This window comes from Alligator sinensis, unplaced genomic scaffold (assembly GCF_000455745.1).
Source record: "Alligator sinensis unplaced genomic scaffold, ASM45574v1 scaffold646_1, whole genome shotgun sequence".
In the NCBI taxonomy this organism is placed as follows: Eukaryota; Metazoa; Chordata; order Crocodylia; family Alligatoridae; genus Alligator; species Alligator sinensis.
The window spans coordinates 558867-580919 of NW_005842642.1; the positions used below are offsets into that span (position 1 = coordinate 558867).

At 44.7% G+C, this 22053-nt stretch overlaps 1 protein-coding gene across 4 annotated transcripts in view; it reads left to right on the forward strand.

Moving 5' to 3' along the window:
- Positions 1-22053, forward strand: part of COL4A6 (collagen type IV alpha 6 chain) — a 187939-nt gene that overhangs the window by 148330 nt on the left and 17556 nt on the right. For 2 of the 4 annotated variants that reach the window (XM_014524635.2, XM_025215384.1), the window contains 15 exons: positions 604-753; positions 2017-2121; positions 4730-4890; positions 5672-5851; positions 7328-7511; positions 8731-8784; positions 13146-13217; positions 13592-13699; positions 14827-15048; positions 15244-15405; positions 18702-18710; positions 19698-19868; positions 21015-21158; positions 21450-21575; positions 21883-22049. In XM_014524635.2, the coding sequence (XP_014380121.1) occupies positions 604-753; positions 2017-2121; positions 4730-4890; positions 5672-5851; positions 7328-7511; positions 8731-8784; positions 13146-13217; positions 13592-13699; positions 14827-15048; positions 15244-15405; positions 18702-18710; positions 19698-19868; positions 21015-21158; positions 21450-21575; positions 21883-22049 (2015 nt within the window). The remainder of the gene's footprint in view (positions 1-603; positions 754-2016; positions 2122-4729; positions 4891-5671; positions 5852-7327; positions 7512-8730; positions 8785-13145; positions 13218-13591; positions 13700-14826; positions 15049-15243; positions 15406-18701; positions 18711-19697; positions 19869-21014; positions 21159-21449; positions 21576-21882; positions 22050-22053) is intronic. The other 2 variants (XM_014524636.2, XM_014524637.2) reach the window with 2 other exon arrangements.

A 22053-nucleotide genomic window follows, 5' to 3' on the forward strand; every position in this document is an offset into this window, starting at 1 on the left:
AGAAGCAGATAATTTTAAGTGACTACTAGAATATTCTTGAAAGTTGATTTGTGAATGAACACTGGGAACCCGGAGGTAAAAGATGAGATGAATGAATCAGGGAACAGAAACATTAGTCAGCCCATTTGCTTTGTGGAAAGTAATCAACTCGGCTCCAATTCCATATGTAAAGCACATGTCTAGAAATGATCTGCAGACTAAGAATTATTAGTCAAATTATTTTGCTCACAATTTTCAAATAGGAAAAAAAATCTAAATTTGTCATTTGACTTATTTATAAGGCGTTTTTTACTCAGTAACTCTAACAACAGTTTATTCTTATTGTATTTGACATTTGCAGAATCTAGCATGAGTTTATGCTCACTGACCAAAAGGACTTGCACTAATGTATTGCTTTCCTGGTCAAAGCAGCTGCTTTTTATAATGGCAAAAGTGAGGCCCAGTGATAGCAGCTGCTAATAGATTTTTCCTTATGCATTTACCATATTTTCTGTGTGAAGACAATAGCCGCTCCATGCTCAGTAATAATCTGTGTGTGATACAGACAGACTGGACCCATTTGCAGCTGCTGCAGAGTTGACCAGCTGTGTTTATGTTGTCTAGATTCAGCAGGCCCCATGGGGATTCCAGGTACTTCAGGACTGAAGGGTGAACCAGGGGTCCCAGGCAAAGTAACATTTGGATTACCAGGCACACCAGGGAGTGATGGCCTTCCAGGTCTGCCAGGACCTCCAGGATTGCCTGGCGTACTACGTATGTGAACTTGTTAGATCTGCTTTTATCTATGTTAATGTTTAAACAAATAAAATAGTTTATAGTCTGTTTTATTTTTAACATCATTGAGTAATGTTCTTCTATCTTGGGCACTATCTTGAGTACTTATATATAGCCTGAGAGCCCTTTCCAATCCATAATGTATTGATCTTCAAAATACCTCTGCGAGATAAGACGTGCTTTTACCCTACATTGCAGATGGTGAGCTGAGGCACACAGGAAATAATTAAAATGCCCAAGATCACCCAGGAAGTCAGCAGCAGAATTAGGGCATTGCAACCAAACTCTGAAGTCCTCAGTTAAACTTCTAACCTAGGGGTGGGCCTTTATTTGGGCCAGAGGGATACTTAGGGAGTTTTGGTGAGCTGTTGTGAGCTAGGTCAGCACCTCCCATTCCAACCTGCAATAGCTCATCAAAACTCCCTAAATAGCTCAGCCTCATGCTCGGCTGGGTGGATGAGATGGGGCCACAGATAGGCAGGGAGCAGCATCTGTGAGTGGGATGGGGGACCAGGGCTGAGATCAGGATTGCTGGGTGGTGGTGGCAGTATGGGGTGATGGCCCAGGGCAGAGCTGCAGTAGATTCCCTGCACACCCCTGCAACAGGTGCTAGTTCCGCAGGCAGGGACTTGCAGGGTGCAGATCCTAGCTTTACCCTGGGCCCTGGCCCCATGCTTTCACCAGCCAGGACCTGTGCAAGCAGGGTGCATGGTTGGGCAGATGGGATGGGGCTGCAGGATCCAGAAGAAGGATGGGTAGGTGGGGCTGGAGATAGGGCTAGGGCCAGGATCATGGGGCAGTAACAGGGCTGGGGGCTGGGGCAGCACTGCAATCTGCTCCCCACTGTGGAACCATTGCCCATCACAGGGATGTGCTGACAGCAGATCCCAATCCCATCCCCAGCCCTGATTCCCACCCTGCCCACCTGTCCTGCTCCTAGCTGCCATTCCCTGCCTGCCCACAGCCCCATCCCATCCACTTGGCTGAGCACCCCTGTATTATTGTATTCTTCTGGTGGTCTTTAGGACCCTACAGAACAAAGCAAAAAACGTGACTGAGTATTATAACTCATGGTAGCAGGCCAAACACTGTTCTTCGCACAACTTGTATTGCTGTAGTTGCATCCAGTCACATCAGGTCTCAGTCTAGCCCCATGTCATTTCCTTACAATAGGTGTTGTAATAAGCTAATGACTGAAATTTAAGCTGTCTGTGGCTTTGCTAAGTTTCTTTCCATGCACAGGCCCTGGACAGCTACCAGACATGATATTGGAGGGAGAGCCTGGAAAACCAGGAGTACCTGGACAACGGGGGCCACCTGGAACTACAGGTCAAAGGGGATACAAAGGTGAAATGAACTTTTCATGTTTCTCATCATTTGTAGTCCTTTTTGCAGGCCTGCTTGCTTCTGCTTCTGGCCAAGAAATAAAATAATCTATTAGTACTACCTTGAGCAGGGAGGTGGGAGTAACTATAAGTTGCAGCTTTCTTCAGAAAAGAGGGAATTTTTTGGGGGGTGTTTCTTTAGTTTGGCACAATGAGTTTTCAGCTTTTCAGATTGCAAACTGGCCTGCCAAGCACTTGCATGTGACCAGTGGCACCCACGAACTAATTGTACCCCGGCCAACCCTTCTGTCCACAAGGGTGGAAGCAAGGCGCCCACATATACACACCCCTACCAACATACTCTATTGTGCCTCACTCCCACCCTTGTGGGTGGAAGAGCCCAGCCAGACCAGCGCACAGCTTCTGGGCTGGGCTGCTGCCGCCACTGCTGCAGTCCCTGGGGCACCTGATTAGCTTCCTTTGTGTCCCGCTCGCACCGTGCAGCAGGTAGAGAAGCAGCGGGGGCAGGGATCATGGGGCCAGCAACAACGTGGAGCTTGTGGCCTGGGGGGCAGGAGTGTGGAACTTGGGTGGGCAGGGTGGGGACCCCCCCCCACACTCCTTTTCTCCCCCGCATGGTGTGCAGTCCCTGCTGCTGGCAGCACCATCATGAGGGAGGGTGTTCAGAGCACTCATGCTCAGCACAGGCACTCGCACCCAGCAGCGCGTGGCTTCAGCCAGTGCTGCATGCAGGGGCAAAGAGTGCAACCTGCCTGGCCTGCCTCTATAGCATGGGCTCCTTGGGGGACACATGCAGCTCCCACACTCGCCAGCAGTGGGGAAGCCCTGTGCTGGAGCTGGCTGCCTTCCCTGCCCCTTGCCGTGCAGGCCCTAGGACTCCACCAGAAGTGGAGGGGAGCTCTGGTCCCTGCTTCCCCACCGAGTCCTGGGACCTCGTAGCAAGGGGTGTGGGAAGCAGCTTCCCCTGGTGCTGTGAGAGTGCGGAAACTGCACGTGCACCATACAGAGCCCCTGCGAGAGGTGGGCCGGGCAGGCTGCACTCCTCTCCCCCACGTGCAGCACTGGCCGGAGCTGCACACTGCTGGATGCCTGCACCAAGCACGATCACCCCAAGCACCTCTGCCTGCTGGTGCTGCTGGCAGCAGGGGCTGCGCACCATGGGCGGAAGTGTGTGGGTGTCCCCACATCCCCTCACCCTCCCTCACACCCAACACCTGCCCCCACAATCCCCATATATGTACCCCCCAACATACTCTATTGCACCCCACACACAGCCACACCCCTCACAAGCTCCCATATACACACCCTCCCACACCGCACCATACACCCCCCACCCCCCCATACCTCACCATATGCACACACACGCCACATACAATATACAAAAGTAAGACTTTATTTTTGAGTTATTATGCAATCACCTCTATATACAGTATGGAAACGCAAATCATGACAAATATTTTTGTAGTAAAATTAAAGTATGTTACAGTAGGTGTTTGACTTCTAATGTATGATTTGGGTTTTTTTCTGGTTCCCCTCCCTTAAGGAATATTTCCAGGGGGAAGGGGAGGGACTTCTGGTGGCAAAGGTCAGGGGTTACGGGGACGGGACTTCCAGTCCCAAATATGGCAACCAGGGGGCAGGTAACTGTCAAGGGGTGGGACTACCGATGAGGTCCTCGACAGCTCACCAAAACTCATTAAGTGGCCCTCCACCTGAAATAATTGCCTGCCCCTGCTATAGGGGATATCTGAAAAAAACAAAGCAATTCTGTTCACAGTTGTTAATGCCAGATAAAGAAACCTACTGCACTGATAACCTGGGAGCACGCAAACACTGACAGTGCCAGAGAAGTCATGTTTTGCTACATCCCCATTTAAGCTGACAAGCAGAAATGCATCATCATAATTAGCTCCAAGGGCTCCATGTTTTAAAGTCTTTCAAGAAGGCATGCCTTATATTTAATATTTCTTAAATCAGATCCCAAGCTGCCTTCTTGTAATTTAGATCCTAATATGGTGGTCATATATATTATCATTCAACTTTCCTATGTATTTTGAGCACTTATGTTTTGGTTTTAGCCTGTGCTAAAGGCTAGAGCAAAGGGCTAACAATGAACTTAAGACCTGGATGCACATTTCATCAAAGTAGTGAGATTGTTTGGATCTGTGACATTGGTTCAGACTTGACTTTAATTCTAGTAAAATTAAAAGATATCTGTTTAAGAGAACTGCAATGCTGTAGATGAGAGCACTTGGCTTACCTTCTCTATCATATATATTAAAAAATGCAAAAAGTGCATCCTGCTCTAGAAGAAAATGGACACCATGTAACATATGTTAATTACTTTGCTCAGAGCGCTACTGAAAAGCATGTGGACACTGCAGTGTTGACATGGAATATGAATCTGAGTAGAATTAGACCTGGTTCTCTGCTGCCTTACCACTTGTCACCATTGACCTGTGGAAGGTAATGGAGGAAGGTCCAAGCAGTCAAGACCTAAAGACCTCTTTCTATTGTTCAGTTTAGGAATTTCTTAGATCATCTCAATGCAAAATGAGACCTTTATACACATAGTACTGAGTTTGGGGATTCCCTTCTTTGTTTTCCAGGAGAACCAGGTGATTGTGCTTGTGATGGAGGAGTAAACATACCTGGCCCCAGAGGTGAAACAGGCCTTCCAGGTTTACCAGGAAGTCCTGGCAGACCCGGACCAAAGGGCTCCAGAGGAGATTCAGGCACAGTGGGTGTCCCAGGGCCACGAGGCCCAGTGGTAAGTCAGGGTTTTGCTAGTCTCCACCAATTCAAGGGGAGGGAAAAAGGTTTGTTCATGTCCTACTTGCTGACACTGACTAAGTTGAAACTAGGATAATTACTGAAAATAATTTTTACTGCTTGCCTGGGTAAAAAAGCAAAAACCAGTTTGATTTGTGGGAAGATGCTAAAGCTGCAGAGATTTCACCAATACAAAGGATGGATTCTGTGAACTTCTTATTCAGCTGCTGAAGGCACAGTGCGTAAAGCCCCAAACACTGCCAGGAAGACAACCCTGGATGAGCTCTGGACAGGTTGTACATAAAGCTACAGGAACTTTATTGAATCATTCACAAATTTCCTGGAATTCTTTTAATTCATATTTAATATATTATTTAAGGGGAGAAGAGCCTTGTTAGTAACTTTCAGTTACAAGTCACTGTGTGCCCTCCCATGATTCCCCACCAACCCTGACTTTTGTATATGGCATAAAGCAAGACCTCTTTGGTAGTATTTTTAACGGACCATATATGTGGTTGGGAGAGATGTAGGACAAGTTCTTGCAACACAAATGCCATTTTTCTGGTTTGGGAAAGACAACATGGAGGACATTTTGTACCCAAAAGTTTGTCCAAGATCTTTCCCACTACATAGGTGGTCCAGTAAAAGATATTACCACACAAAACTTTTCCTGACTATTCCCTCAACTGTCACAGGAACAATAATACTACAGTGCTACTACACAATGAATACTTCTCTGTGTAAGTTCACGTGCCTGTTTTTAATTCTTCCGCCTACAGGCTTCATCTGGACAACCAGGTCCTCCAGGTCCCAAGGGAGAAAAAGGGGAGCCATATTTTACAACAGATGGCGGCATCCGGGGGGATCCTGGTGTGATAGGACCTAGAGGACCTTCTGGTATCCCAGGAACTCCAGGCCAAGATGGTCTCCCAGGCTTGCCAGGTCGACCAGGACCTCCAGTAAGTTCATATTTATGTGGCAAGAATGAAGAGTGCTTCAAAAGTATAATGTAGAGGAGAAGGAATGACAGGAAAAAAGGTGAATTGTTAGTCATGACAAACCCTGTCACACATCACCAGAGAGCTAAAACTTTTCACTATATTCATGTACTGATACGGTATAGAAAGACTCCCTTTGATGTCTTCCTAATGAGGGAGAAGTGATAGCACCAAGTAATTGCTTGTATGTCTGGAAAGGAAAGCATAGCTCACAAGCCCTGGGTTTGGTGCGTCTCAGAAGCAGCGCCTGTTTTAACCCTTTTGGTTTGAGAGTGAAGAGTTTGGGCTGAGTAAAGCAGCATACAAATTCCAGTGCTAAGTTTAGGTAAAGCACTCCCAACACCTGACAACTCCTGGTTGCCTTTACAAGGGAACAGATGAGGAATTCTGTGCACTCCATAAAGAACTTGTCTGTACTACCATAGCAGTTACACATAGGAACTAAGATATTATTGATAGTAGTATAGAGAGGGAATGGAAATACATTTATTAATATTTTGGGCCTGATTTTGTTCCTCCTGGAGTTTCTGGGAACCAGACTGTATGCTTTGTTAGGCCAGCTACCTAGGGCTTGCCTATGCTACCACTTACAATTATGTTTTCCCACATAGCATCTAACTCAGTGCTGAACTGCAAGGTGCATACTCTGTATGAGTTTCTAAAGAATTCTTACTTTCTCTGAAAACCTTCCAGCCACTGCTCCCACAACAGACAAAGTGAAGCCAGGGAGATGAAGGTTACAAAGCAGGAGTCAGATATGGGCTGGAATTCGAAGTACCCATTTGGATGATTTATGTGTACTTGCATGCAGCTCTACATGTTAATCAGAACACTTTGTTAAAGAAAAGCCATTCTAAAGGCTGCCATCCTCCCAGGAATTTCTGTCATCTTCAGGATTAATAATAGCTGCTCTGCATGGCTCCAATTACTCTGCCATGAAATAAACTCTGTCTGAGAGTCTGAGTGTCTTGCAATTTTAAAGGGACAGGTTCTACTTTTGTTCTGTATTTTGTCATTGTTAAAAACAAAAGATGCTGCCTTCATAATTAAATCAAATATTAAAACAAAAAATTTGATGATTTCTTTAGTTAGAAAGGGATTAATAAGCAAACACATTTCTAAATGGATACTACTAGTCCTGGGGCAAACATAATGCATTGCTCAGTGTTTTATGTAGTAATAATTGTCCTGCAGTTTGAAATGGCAATGAGTGTTGAATTTACAAGATTTCCATGCACTTTCTGGAATGCCCTTGAAACTCGCTGCTAAACATTTAGACTGGTGCCTTCCTTCTTAGTACCACAAGGTCAAATGCAGTTACTTAGAACAGCACAAAATAACCAACCAAATTCTGATACACATTTTGAAATGATGGCAAGGCTCAGTCATTCTATATAGTATTTTGTTTTCAGCTGTCCCTGTCTTTTCTATGTGTAGGGTGATGACGGCCTAGGTTTTCCAGGTGAAAAAGGTCTGCCAGGATTACCTGGTCCCAAAGGCCGTCATGGGGAGAGTGGTCCTCCTGGCATTGGTTTCCCAGGTCCTATTGGAGTTCGTGGGTCTCCAGGTGACCCAGGAATAGATGGATATCCAGGACAGCCAGGTCTTCCAGGTCCTCCAGGTAGGTTTTTCAGGGACTTACTCTTATTTTTAATAGTTTCGGTCTTCTATCAACCAACCAAGCAAACACTTCACTCCCTAACTGAATTCCAGTATTTGTAAAATAATAAACTGAATGATGGTTTTTAAATTTTATTGTGCATGGTCTGTAGGCTTGTCAGACATTAGCCTGCAGTTCTTGCTCACCCAAGTAGTCCTACTGAAACTGATGAGATTGCTTAAGGAGTATGGACAACTTGTGTAAATAAAGGTACAAGATTTAACTGCTGTACAAGAACCATTTTTTAAGCCAGCAGAAAACCTATGGTGATTAGGAGTGTGGTTAACATGAACTTTTAAATAGGACAGGATACTGTATTATCAGTAAAGATTAATTCAGTAGAGCCTGTGCTTTCTGAATCAGTCTTTAAAATCGCTGTTTAATTTAACTGAGAAAAGCTTCATATAATAATACAGAGTTCAGTGTATGAGGGGGAAATATGTGAAAGAGACAGTAAACAGAAATGTTCAAGGTAACAGATACAGGGCTTACTTTTGACTAACTAAATCCTGGCTATATTCATCAAGTAATATAAATGTGTGCAGTTTAAATTGTCCAGGAAAGAAGCTTTCTTTATTTTGGTACATTAAATGTAACCACACACTGCCAGGTACATTTAATTGCTCTGATAAGAGCCCAGTAAACCAGGGCTTCTTAGGTCATGGTTCAGATACAGGATGTTGTCTGAGCTCCAAAGGAATTGCATGTAATCTTTTTGCTAGAGTTTGGAGAATGGTCTTGCAAGCAAATGCTTGCACAGAAATATTCCCTATTTCTATATTTGAATGTTGGCTTTTCAAAGATAATTTTAACCAAAGCAATATCTTTTCTTTTTCTGCTACTGCTTTTTAATATGTTTTCCACTTTGTGTATATTTAACATTCTATTTTGGTAATACTTACCATATTAGTAATACAACTGAATATATTCACAGGCATAATATCACTGCATATGTATTTTTCCCCAAAACACAGGTAACTGCAAAAATGACATTTAACTGAACGCAAGTATTATTCTTCCAGCTACAGTCCAGGAGCTAAAGCCAATGTGGCATGTTTATTGCGTGCATTCAAGAAATGTCTGTGAATATGTTTGGCCTGTAGATTTAAAAAAAAATGCTTTCAGTTCTGTGGGTTTTCTGACTTTGTTTAACATGTGCTCCTTTGCTTGACTGGTATAGGTGACTGCTGCTGCGGTGAGGAGGTTGGTAAAGGAGTCTTAGACACAGAGGGAGGTGAGAGCTAGGCCTCAGTGGTTGCCAGAATAGCAATGGGAAGATTGCTGTTCTTCCCATCATTGCACAGACACAGACATACTGAATGGCATGTTATTATAGCATCACTGTCACCCTTGGCTGTTGTAACAGGCTGAGTTATAGCAACCAACATTGGCATCCCATTGGAACTTACCAATAAGTTTTCCACCAGCCCATGCTATGTGCTAAATGCTAAAAACTCTGCTAACCCATAACTATATGCACTTATTATGCCTCTGCTTATTAAAATGTCTCTTACAATGGCTAAATCCAGATTATATCTTAAACAGCTGCAAGTAGAATGCTTCATGCACTGACATGCACAGCATCTTGAATACTGGGGATCATGTAAGATGTACCAGAAGTCAGTATATTATGAGTGTTTCATCAAACCCTTGCTAACAATGAATGGCCTTTTGTAGAGTATTTTTAGTTAGAGTATATAGAAAAAGTGTGAATAAGTCATTAGCCAACTCAATTTACGCCTTCACAGAGATGTGTGAAAAAACTGTAAGTAAAAACGTGTCTTCACTAGGAAATCGTTTGCTTCTATTGCAAAGATCCTTTGATTTTAAGTTTTGTCTAGCATTAAAAGAAATGGGAAGAAATAACTGCTGATTATGCTACACACAGTGGAAGGCCTTATTTTGAAGACACTACAACATTTTTTAAGAGACATTGATCTATTGAAGTTAGCTGGTCAAAGGCAACAACAAGGAATTTAAGATTACACAACATGCAGTTATAATAGATGAGAGCAAAACAACCTTGGTTTTAAAATATACATTTACTTGTACATCTGAGTAATCCCTACTCAAGTGAGTAGTGCCACTGACTCTTTTTAATTATACAAATTGCCATAAATGCACATTTCAGACCAGTAAGGACCTGGAGTGTGGGTAAAAAAACTTCTGACTTGTTTGTGGGCATTGTTATGAAATTGCTCAGAAATGTGATTGGATTACTCATTTATCACTTATCATAATTCCCAAGGACCTTCCAATGTAGTTTCATAATAGATTTGTTTCACCGGCTTTCGGATGCCATTTTCTGCATTGTAATAACATATAGCATTAAGGAACTAGAAAACACTAAGCCCTGCTCATCTGATCAGGCTATTAGACTCCAGGATTAGGTAAAAACACTATCATTAATTTATTACCATCACCCTTCACTTACCACAAATAAACAAATAACATTTCCATTGTATTATCTACCTGCTGTAGGCAAGTAGCATAAAATATTGAATGATGTACTGTGCACTGTAATTTCCTGGAAGTTCACATCAGTGGGCCCATAGAGCCATGTGCGTTTCATAGACATATTAATTAACCTGCCCTTTCTGTGCCAGATGTTGCATTGGATTCTCTCATTTTCAAAAAATATCATTCCTCATTAAACCATGACTGGAGGCAATGTCAGAAATGGATTTTAATTTGCTTTATTTCACAAAGTTTGTGTCATCAGGCTCAGGAAGGCAGAATGCCAGATTTTGAGCAGTGGGAACAGTTTTTAAAGAGTTTCTATGGTCTAACAATTAACTTATCCAAGTCATCTCTTGTTTAAATATACCTCGGTACAGTCAGCACAGTGAGTGTTATGGTGCAACAATCAGGTTCTCCTCTCTCTCAGCCTCTTTTAAGTAAAAATTGGGCTGGTGTAAGCTGTTTTACCACAAAGAGTGAGCAGTGGCTGTTTTTTTAAGACAGCAACAGCATGAGAGCAAAATGAGTCACAAGTTAAGTCTGTTATCAAAAAATGCCTCACTTCAAAGTAAAAGTAACGAACCAAGCACTGACTTTTGGTCCTTCAGAATCAAAGCAGAACACCTCCTGACGTTGTGCATCATGATGTACATGCACAGCAGTGTCCCAAGCCCAAGTGTATTAGCACCTGTCAAAGGTTGACTTCCCCCTGTTCAGCAGATCTCATTAGTTTTGCTCAGTTCTTTATGCTGAAGTCATGATCTGTCACCAGCTTCAGGAGCTCCTGGTTAGCTAGCAGTTGTGATTGTGGGGGAGGGGTCCCCTCTTCCTGACCACGTGAATCAAAAACCCCAAATCATGGAAGTATTCTGCCTCTGGTTTGGATGAGACCCAAGATTCCAGAATTCCCTTGAAATAAGTTTGTTTCACCAGGCCTTTGCCAAACTCTCTTGATAGCACTCCATAGGGTTTTGGTGAACAAGCCCAGTTCAGATGAAACCAATTTTAAAATCCTTTAGGTTACCATTTTTATTGGTTTTAGGACATTTAAGTTGCCCTAGTTTTTCCTCTGTTGCAGCTTGAGACCATTGATCCTAGTCTTGTTCTTTACAGTCACAGAGAAAATGCCCATCTCCGTCCTCTCTGTAATTGTCCTTCAGGTATTTGAAGACTGTTATCAAATCCTCCCCCGTCTTCTCTTCCCCCAAACTAAATAACTCAAGCCCTTTCTGCCTTCCTTCAGAAATTGTCTCTCTAATTTTGTTGCTTTCCTCTGGACTCTCCAGTTAGTCCACATCCTTCTTGAAATGTGGGGCCCAAAAGTGTACACAGTACTCTGAGGGTGAGGCCTCACCACTACTGGATAGAGCAGAAGAATCATTTCCTTTATTTTCAAGTGACGTTGCTATTAATATAACCCAGTATAATACTGCTGGAGTTTTTTTGCAACTAAAGCACACTATTGGTTTGTATTTAGATGTTCTACTGTAACTCCTAGGTCCTTCTCTGAAGTACTGAAGCCTGACCAGTCACATTCCCCATCCTATATTTTTGCATACAATTATTTCATCCCAAGTGTAGGACTTTGCACTTGTCCATGTTGAATTTCATCCGGTTGATTCTGAGCCATTTTCCTAGTCCATTCCGGATCCTAGTCCTATCCTTCAGAGTGCCTGAAACTCTACCCAACTTGGTGTCATCCAAAGATTTGCCAAGCATGCCCTCAGGCCTATCATCCAAATCATTAATGAAAATGTTGAACAATACCAGACCCAGGACAGGCCCCTGGAGAACTGTACTTGATATCTCCTCCCAATTAGACTTTAAGCCATTGATGACTAGTCATTGAGCATAATGATCTAATCATTATGTAAGCACTTTAGAGTGCCTTAATCTATGAGAAATGGAAGCTATGGAATGAGATTTGAAGCTGCTGATTCTCAATTGCTACCTAATAAATCAACAGCTGAGCCACATGGTTATTTTTCAGACTGACTGACTGACCGCCAATAGGAGAATCCTATGGACTTCATAGACTTCATAGACATTAGGGCTGGAAGGGACCTCGGAAGGTCGAGTCCAGCCCCCTGCCCTAGGGGCAGGAAGTCAGCAGGGGTCATAGGATCCCACCAAGATAAATATCCAAATTTCTCTTGAAGGCATTCAAAGTAGGTGCTTGAACCACCTCCAGTGGAAGGTTATTCCAGACCTTGGGGGCTCGGACAGTAAAGAAGTTCTTCCTTATGTCCAGCCTGAAATGGTCTTGAAGGAGTTTATGGCCGTTCACCCTTGTTCACCAGAGTGCCCCAAGGGATGACAAAGTTTCCCCCAGATCCTGGTCAGCACCCCTTATAAACTTATAGGCAGCCATCAGATCACCCCTGAGCCTGTAATTTTCCAGGCTGAAGAGTCCCATAGCTCTCAGCCCCTCATTATAAGGTCTGTTTTCCTGACTTCTGATCATGCACATGGCTCTTCTCTGGACTCTCGCAAGCTTCTCCACATCCTTTTTGAATTGTAGAGCCCAAAACTGCAGTACTCCAGCTAAAGAAGCAGAATTTGCAGAGGAAATGCTAGCTCTGGTTTAAACCTGTGGAATGACTCAGCAGAAAGAACAAACCGAGCAAAGGCTAAGATTGTTCACAAAAACAAATCCATGTCCCAGTTTTGGCTCCTATATTGATATTTTATTTGAGGTGTATTTTATATAGTTAAGCATCCAATAAATACGTTGTCTGAAGCTCTGATCACCCACTAGCTCCCACTGGCTTAAAAATGAACCAATCCCTAGTCTGTAAATTATTTGGGGCAGGGACTTTTCAATGTGCATTGTACATTCAGTAGTATAATTGGGCCTACATTAATGTTTATGGCACCAGAAACACCTAGTTCTCAGTCCTGTGCCAAACCCAGCCTAGACCTCTATAGTTTATCATGTGTTCTTAAAGCAACTCCACTATTGGATATGATCACCCGAAATTCCTTTGCTGAGGTGGTGTTGCACTCTGGGATGTGTGAATATGCAGTGCACAGTGCTTGCCTTGTAGTCTGTAGAGCACACATGGGCACTAAATGTTCTCACTCTAATCCACTAAACTGAAAGGGAGACACCTTCACTACATTTCTTTTTTCTAGGTATCACCTTACCCTGTGTTTTTCCTGGAGCATTTGGTAACCCTGGATCTCCGGGCCACCCAGGATTACCAGGTATGGAACTGAGAGTGTTTTAAAGTCTCTATCCTCTGACTGGCTGGGAGGATAAAGCCTGCAATTGAATCACTGCTAAACAATAGCTATCACAATAGCTTGATTAAAAGGGGATTGTGTTTGTTCCAGAGTTGCTAGGGTTCATTCCCACAAAAGCCATATGATCTATATGGGCCACCACTCTGAATTTTGCACCAGTCAGTGTCATTTCAGATTCTTCTCTTCTGTTCATGCAACTGATCATGGCTTTGGGGATAGCTAACCTTAGTTCAGTAGATAAGTATTTCAAGGTTAGCTTGGCAGAAGATGGTGCAATTCTCTTGGCAATGATATGCACATGTACCCTTAAGTGAATTGATTTTCTTTATCTGCAGGTCGCAAAGGCAGCAAAGGATTTCCAGGTATTTCAGGCCAGCCTGGATCAAATGGATCAAAAGGACAACTAGGTTCTCCTGGGTTAGTAGGACCACCAGGTGTTCCAGGTAAGAGAGAAGTTCTCCAAGATTCCTTAATTGTCTTTTTAGCTGTACAATAGTTAATTTATAAGAGGTCTCAGATTTTTCCATAAAATAGCCCCTCTTCTACCTGCTTCAGCTCAGGAATGGTTCAAACCACTGACCTCTCCAGGTGGGATCACTGTTATTTAAGAGAAGTTTTCTATAGTTCTCCACAACCCACTACCAGGTGTTCTGTGAGGACTAATTTTAGCAGGAAATCAGCTTTTAACCATCCTCAATTCTTAGTGGCTTCCTCAATCACATGATAGCCACATACAGTGCTGAGAATCTTCATACAAAGCGTGGGACTCTTCAAGTACTGTGATCTAGCAATGGTTGTAAGTCAGAATACAGAGCAATGTGGCACACACAACAGGCAAAAACTCATGAGGGGAGATTTTTAAATCTTGTTTCTCTTCTGCCTGTCTGTTTCTGTGGAGAAGACTGCAAACTTATCTGACCCATTCCCTGCAGGTTTGTCCAAAGGAATTGAAGAAATAATTGCAGTTGCACTGGTTGCATTAAATGAGCAAGTGCTTTTTCCTTTTTGTAGTTTAGCAAGACCACAGAGCAACACTGTTAATAGTGTCATTTTGTTTGATGATTCCCCACCATTGTTGTACCAATTAATTCAAAGACTTCTGAAGCATCTGTCCCACAGTGCCTGATGCTGACATTGGGAAGCATGGGTTTCTGGGTAATATCTAGACACAATTGAGACAAGTAGGATGAACAAGTGCAGCTACAACATGTGGCTTCTAGCCCTTACTAGAGAGACAGGGGTTGTAGATCCGGTTGGCTGTAGTCCAGACACTAAATAATGGCCTTTTCATACACTGGATTGGTATGCTCCTAAAGTAGAAGAAAAAGCTGGTGTGTGTGAGCATTACAGCCTCAAAATACTCCTGAACTTCAATTTCATTTAGAATAACTGCATTATTTTCTGTTCTTTTTCTCTCTTTTCCCCACACTTAAATATTCCAAACTTAAGCCTTTCTTTAGTTTTCAGACAATTTTTTTTCTATATGAAACCAAAAATATTTGGCTAGAAGTGCCAATGAGAGTGGATATTCTTTCCTTCTGCTGTGCAGTGTGTTGGCTTCTTGTTTAAGGCTTTCCTGGGATCCGAGGAGATCAGGGCCCACAGGGACTTCCAGGACTTGATGGGACAGATGGTTTACCTGGAAAGGCAGGAACCCCAGGATTAGCAGGTGCAAAAGGAGCCCTTGGTGAAGTGATTGATGCTGAAAGTGGAGCTCTAGGTGAGCCTGGGAGGCCTGGATTCCCAGGAGATAAAGGGCTTGCCGGGGAGCCTGGATTTCCTGGACTGAAAGGTGAGCACCACTGCTGCTGGTTTATAAAGTTTTACACTTCCTAATATATTTGAGAGTCCAGTTTTTCTGTTTTTTGGAGCTGCTTGTAGTTCTGGGTTTACTGAGAATCTAGTATAACTCTGAGATTTTTTTTAAATGAAAACATTACAGCCCTGTTCTTACTGGTGCAGTCATGTCCTGACCCTCTTTTTCCAGGTGTGGATGGAAGGCCAGGCTTACTGGGCATTAAGGGCGAACAGGGTAATCTTGGCCTTCCAGGCATTGTTGGAGTGCGAGGACCTCCTGGACCTGGGGGTCCATTTGGCATTAAAGGAAAACCAGGGACAGCTGGAACAGTTGGCCTCAGAGGATCACCAGGTATGTAATGTCTTTAGTAAATTCAAGCACCATGGTATTAAGCCAGATTTTAATAGAGTTGCCATGCTAACCTTGGTTACTTCCCAGTGCGAATGGATGGGTATAACTAAGTGCAGAATTTGGGCATGTGGGTTAGACCTTTCCCACCTGGAAATGGGGCCATTATGGTGCTAGCTGTAAGGGGGGTAAGAGAGAGTAAAGCATCGTAAACTTACCATGATTTTTCCCATGACTGTATTCCTTATTTGCAAAATGACTAGCTAATAATCTTCATTTTCCACTTTGTGATTTAATTTGTAACTATAACAGATCATTAGACAATGACTCTCCTCAGAAGGTGAAATCCTCCTGACAGGAATAGGCTGAAAATCGCTCAGTTTCTTAATACAAATGCTGTACATTTCTGTATCACCTGGGGCACAGAGGAAGACCACTATGATTCTCCTTCCCTTAGTGGGGGCAAAAGGCTCTTGATCGGGGTGGGCAAAATATGGCCTGTGGGCTGGATCTGGCCTCTAGCGAGTCTTTGTCCAGCCTGCGGTGGGTCTCTCAGTCCCGCCTGACCCAGGCACTGCCTGGCAGTGGCACGTCCTGCCGTCCCCTGGGCACACATCAGAGCTGGGTTGGCTCCACAGTTGGACTGCCTTTCCAGGCAGCCTGGGTGGCAGTGGCTCCTTCTGGTTGCTGCCGCTACCACTGGTCCGAACTCTGTGGTACCGGCAGGGGCCCCCCCCCCACCCCCCCGACCCCTGTCCCCTCTGTGGTACCGGCAGGGACCCACGCTACACAGCCTTGACCCTGTGCCTCCTCCGGGCTCACCTGCCTGGGCTCAGCAGCGGCAGCATGGGACAGAAGCTGCTGCTCAGCATGGGGTAAAAGCAGCCCCTTTCCTTTTGCCACTGCCGTCACTTCCTGAAATAGCTTCCCAGAGCCCGTGCTGGGCTGCCCAGCGGTGGCAGTGCAGTACCGGCAGGGACCCACGCTACACAGCCTTGACCCTGTGCCTCCTCCGGGCTCACCTGCCTGGGCTCAGCAGCGGCAGCATGGGACAGAAGCTGCTGCTCAGCATGGGGTAAAAGCAGCCCCTTTCCTTTTGCCACTGCCGTCACTTCCTGAAATAGCTTCCCAGAGCCCGTGCTGGGCTGCCCAGCGGTGGCAGTGCAGAGCAGACACAGGGCAGCCCAGCGTGGTGCAGACTCTGGGAGGCTATACCAGGAAGCACCAGCAGCAGCAAGGGGGAGAGGCCGCTTCTCCCCCCAGCTCTGAACAACAGCTTCTGTCCCGTGCTGCCACTGCTGAGCCTGGGCGGGCAAGTCTGGATCAGGCGTGGAGCATGTGGGGTCAGGGCTGTGCAGCGTGGGTCTCCATTGGTACCGTGGGGCTGAGGCCAGTGGCAGCAGCAGCCAGAAGGAACTGCTGCTACATGGGCTGCCTAGAAAGTCAGTCCATCTGTGGAGCCACCCCAGCCCTGCTGCCTGCCCAGGGAGCAGCAGCAGGATGCACCACAGGTGGACAGTGCAGAGCGGGTTGGGTCCAGGCTGTGCCTGGGTTTTGGCTGATCTTCTCTGATGGAGGTGAGTCCAGAGCAGGCACAGGGTGCACATGGGCTACGTGCTGTTGGCACTGGTGGGGAGGCACCACAGGGCACGTGGGCTCCGGGCTGTGGGTTGGGGGCTGAATGGCTTGGGGGGGCACATGCAGGGGGCTCCTATGTACACCCCATCATACTTGTAAACCCCACAACCACACCCTGCCCCACACACAATCACACACCCCACAAACACTGCATTCACCCACACCCTCCTCCACACACATACCCACGCACATCTGGGGGGAGCCCCATGCATTGCTACACACATCCCACCACACACAAATGCACCAAAACCCCCCCCACGCACACCCCCACCCCACCCACCCACCCACACACATACCCACACATCCCCACAAACACCCCCCCCACAAACTTCCTTTACTCATCCATATCCATACATACCCCCACATCCACACACACACACCTATAGCCCTCTACAAGCCCCATACCCACCCACCCTTACCCTGCTACACTCCTCCACCCACAATATACAAGAGTAAAACTTCATTTTGAGCTATTATGCAATCACGTCTATATACACAACAAAGCACATACAAATCATGACAAAAACATTTTTTTGTTAATAAAATTAAATGATGCTATTGTCAATGTTTGATTTTTAGTATATAACTTGTTTTTTTTCTGGTTCCAAGATAGCAAACCACCTTCCCAAAAGAAGTACTTCTGGGGGCAAAGGGAGGGACTTCTGGTGGCAAAGGTTAGGGGTTAGGGGCTGGGATTTCTGGTCCTAAGATGGCAACCAGGGGGCAGGGCACCTGTCAAGGGGTGGGGCTACCCTTGTGGCCCTCAACAGCTCGCCAAAACTCATTAAGCAGCCCTCCACTCTAAATAATTGACAACCCCTATCCTTGAATGTACTAGTGGTTCTTTGCTGTACTACATGGAATCTTCCCTTATAGCATCCTCTGCCTTGTTTTGGGGCCTAGGTATTTAGTAGAAGAGGCTGGTCTGTAAGATACTTTACAGCAGGGCAGTCAAACTTCTCGGCAGCTGGGAACCACATGCCATGCAGGTTGCAGGCTAAGGGGGTGGCTTGCCATGGCCTTCCACTGCACTGGCAGCCCAGCTTCTCCCATCCCTGCTTGCAGCCTTACTCCACTCCTAGCCAGGCACACTGTGTGGGCAGCACCCCACCTCCAGGTTGCATCCAAAGGAACGAGGGGAGCAGGTTGCAACCAAAGGAGCGAGGAGAGCAGTGGCCAGCCAGGAGTCTGTAGGCCACATTAGCCTGTTGCAGGCCACATGTGGCCTGTGGGCTGCCGCTTGGACAGCCTGCCTTACAAGATGACAAAGCTGGAGACCAATGACAGCAGAGAAATAAGATAAAGTACATAACCTCCATGTTAGCTGAGATGACCCTTATAGAGTGAGCGCTGTGTAGCCATTGCATTTTAACATGGAAGTGGCTTCTGCTTTTGTACAGCTTTATATTTTGGGGTGCTTTGCATTATGACTCCTTTGCCTTTTAGTTGTTATTTTTGTTTTAAGCCCCCAATTGGTAGATGATGAACACTACAACTTCAGTTTTGCTGCAGTATTCTTTCTGAGTCATTAATTTCTTTTGTAGCCTTGTGCTTTCTGTTCACATATTTTGTCTATTTTTCCTTCGCCATGTTTCTATTCCATTTTCCATCAACTCTCCATTTCTGATGTCACACTGTTTGGTTATGGGTTCTTCACATAGGCTGTCAAGGTGAGAAAATGCACTGTAGCATAAAAGCTCATGGACTAACAGCCTAGCTTTTACTGCTACACGTATTGCATTGACTATAGGTGATACCCCTTATTTCTGACTATACCAGGAAACAAAAACCATTGTACTAAGTATGCTCAGATGGTAACAAAACAGGTCCTGTAAGGGAAGTTTAAAAAAAAAAAAAAAATCAGGTTGTACCTTTAAGTGCTAAAGTTCAAGGGTGCTGCAAAGCTAGTCAGTCTGGTATTTCTGCTTTACATGACATCTCTCAAAAGTTACCTGATTTTTTTCCTTTAAGTTATATCTGAGCATTCCCTTTTTCGATGGTTTGAGTCTTTAATAAAAAAAACAACAAACCCAAATGCTTGTTAGGTTGCATCCAAGAACATTCTGAAATATTTAAAGATACAATTGAGCACCCATGGTTTTAACGTTAACCCTGGAGATGCCATTATCGTAACACATTCAGAAGCTGGTTCCATTACTCTTACCTAGAGATCTAGTAAAAAAGTAGCATAACTGCATAATGGCATGCTAATGTGAAAAGGAAGCTTGTTTATGACCAGCCCCTCTTCAATTGATCCCTTTGGTTGACCCAGAAACCTGTGATGGGGACTAAGCATTGGCAGTATTGATGTTCCCTATGCCATGCTCTGGTTTGCTTCCTTGATGTTAAAGGTAAGATCTACTGCCCACTTCAGTGGCTGCTGAAAAAAAAAGCCCAAAATAATTCATAAGGGGTTTCACTCTTGCCAGTTGTGTAGTGATGTAGGCAGTAACCCTTTTAGGCCTTTTATTGTTAGATGACTAATGCTTTTGCATTTCTAAACTTTATGCCTACTAGAAGGCTGCATGTAACATAATTTCAAGGTCCATCTCATATTAAAAGCAGTGCTATGTTTAAAGCATTTGGAGAACCGTTCACTGAAATGTCCAGAGGTTTGTGTGGTAAAAGCCATTGAGTTTTTACTTGTGTTGATTCAGGGCTTCCTGGAGCACAAGGACCGATGGGTGATGCAGGTCCCCCAGGCCCTGCTGGTATGAAAGGCTTCCCAGGTCTTGATGGTGTTCTAGGACCTCCTGGAGAAAGAGGATTCCTAGGGCCACCTGGGCCTTCTGGTAGAGATGGACGTCCAGGCTTCCCCGGACGAAAAGGTACATGTATGAATTGGCAAACAATGGCAGTTAAACCATTACATTCAGCTGCACAGGAATAGCGGTGTTGTGATGATTTTAGACCTGGGCTTGTCAGGAAAAACTGGAAGTTACAGGGAATTTGTGTTGGGATTTGTCTCACTGCTGGATCAATGGTTTGAATTAGAATGGGTTGGTTATTCAAAGTTTTGGCTGCTCATTAGACTTGCCGAAGGAATTCTGAGTCCAGTTCCCAGGATCAGCCATGTGGAAATCATGCTCAAGTTGGTATTATTAGCAGTGGGTGACCTAGTATTCAATCTATAGATAATACTAACACAGAAGACGATAAGACTTCTGGAATAGATACTGGAGAAACAATATCAGGAACACCAAACAGCTATATGTTGTGTTATCATTTGCTTTAAAAGATAAGCTGCATTTTAAAGCTATTTTTTTTATCTAGTCACAAAATAATGATACAGCAAGATGTTTTTAATAGTCCACTTCATTTTCTCTAGGAGAGAGATGACCCGAGAATGACCTGTGTATAGAATGGATATGGCAAAATTTGCCCTTTTCTGTAGGGGAAACCCTTGTGGTTTAGTCAAATATTGCAGTTTCACACAGAAGCACTGCTATGGTGGGAATGAGTATGATCTTTAGAACATAAGGACAGATGCAGAATCAGAAAAGTCGAGATAAAGGTGAAGAAAAAGATTAATCCAGTGATAGGACAAGGGTGGCATCCTAGGGGAGACAAAGCGAAGCACACAAACTGGGAGGAAAGTAAAATGTCAATCTCTATCCTAGCCATTCAGAGCTGACATAATAGTTAAGTTATTTTGAGAGTCCTGTCTTTTTTGGAGGAGGAAGTTAGCAGAGATTTGATGTCAGAAGTTGTTTCCCTTTCAGTCAAATGGCTTTTTTCATCGTAGTGGGAGTAAGACTAAGGTCTCAGCAGCAAATTTGGAAGGTACTGATTCCGTGAGAACAAATGAAGACATACCCTGGGAAAGGAGCCATTGAGGAACCACTACTGTATTTGGTGTCCTGACTGGTCACGCTTTAGGAGACTGCAGTCCCTCCTTTTGCCAGTTAGATTAGTATGAAAAATACTTTAAAAGACTCAATTTCTTGCTTTGTTTCATAACTTCTTTCCCATAGGTGAAAAGGGCTCCCCTGGTCTGATTGGCTTCCCTGGCATGCCAGGCCCATCTGGCAACCCTGGGCTGAGTGGTTTGAAGGGGAGTCTTGGTACAACTGGCAGGAAAGGAAATGCTGGAATTCCTGGAACCTCTGGTCTAAAAGGTGAGCTCTGAGAAACTAATTATGGTTCAACATCTGGGTTTTCTGTAGCAGGGAGGGTGAGAGCTGTGTCTGATGCATGCCCACCCAGCTGTTCTTTCCCCATTCTCCCATATTATATTGTAAGGATGCAAAATCCACTGGCTTGGTTTTCAGCGTCACTAAGTTCCCACATCTCTGAGGGCTTCATTGGAGGGGCAGCACTGAGGACAGCTCATCTGGCCTCTCATGTTTATATCCTCTCATTCTAGAGAACCTTCTCTTGTGTGAATTTAACTATTCTGATTTGTTCAGGTGACAGGGGTGACCCCGGTCCACCTGGTCCCCCTGTTCAGAAGCCTCAAGAACTGGTGCTGGCATTAAAGGGAGACAAAGGATATCCTGGGTTAGCTGGACTGGAAGGATTCCCAGGACCTAGAGGTATTTCTCAGCACTCAAGTTTTAAGGGAAGGGTTTCCACCCTTAATCCCTCCCTTACAGGTGACTGGGAAGGGATGTGCTGTCCATCTGGCAGTATTATATTACTCTCTTCATATTCCAAAACAGGCTTTCACTTGACTGCCCTGATTTTGTCTTAAAAATTGTTCTTCACACCTGCTCTTTATTGTGTAACTAATAGAATCTCTATGTATTTTCAGGTCACATTAGAGAGGCACTTCATTGGCTGCCCTCAATGGCTCTGTACTGACATAGTAATAATATGTCTTTCTCTTTTGGGTAAATTCAGGTGATAAAGGATTCCCTGGAACCCGGGGGAAACCTGGTCTGCCTGGTTCACGTGGTCTGCCAAGCAGGGAGAGAGGCTTAGCAGGTGATCCAGGTCTCCCTGGCTCCTTTGGACAGCCTGGCTTTCCTGGACAGAGAGGAGTAGCTGGTATCCTAGGATTCCCAGGAATGC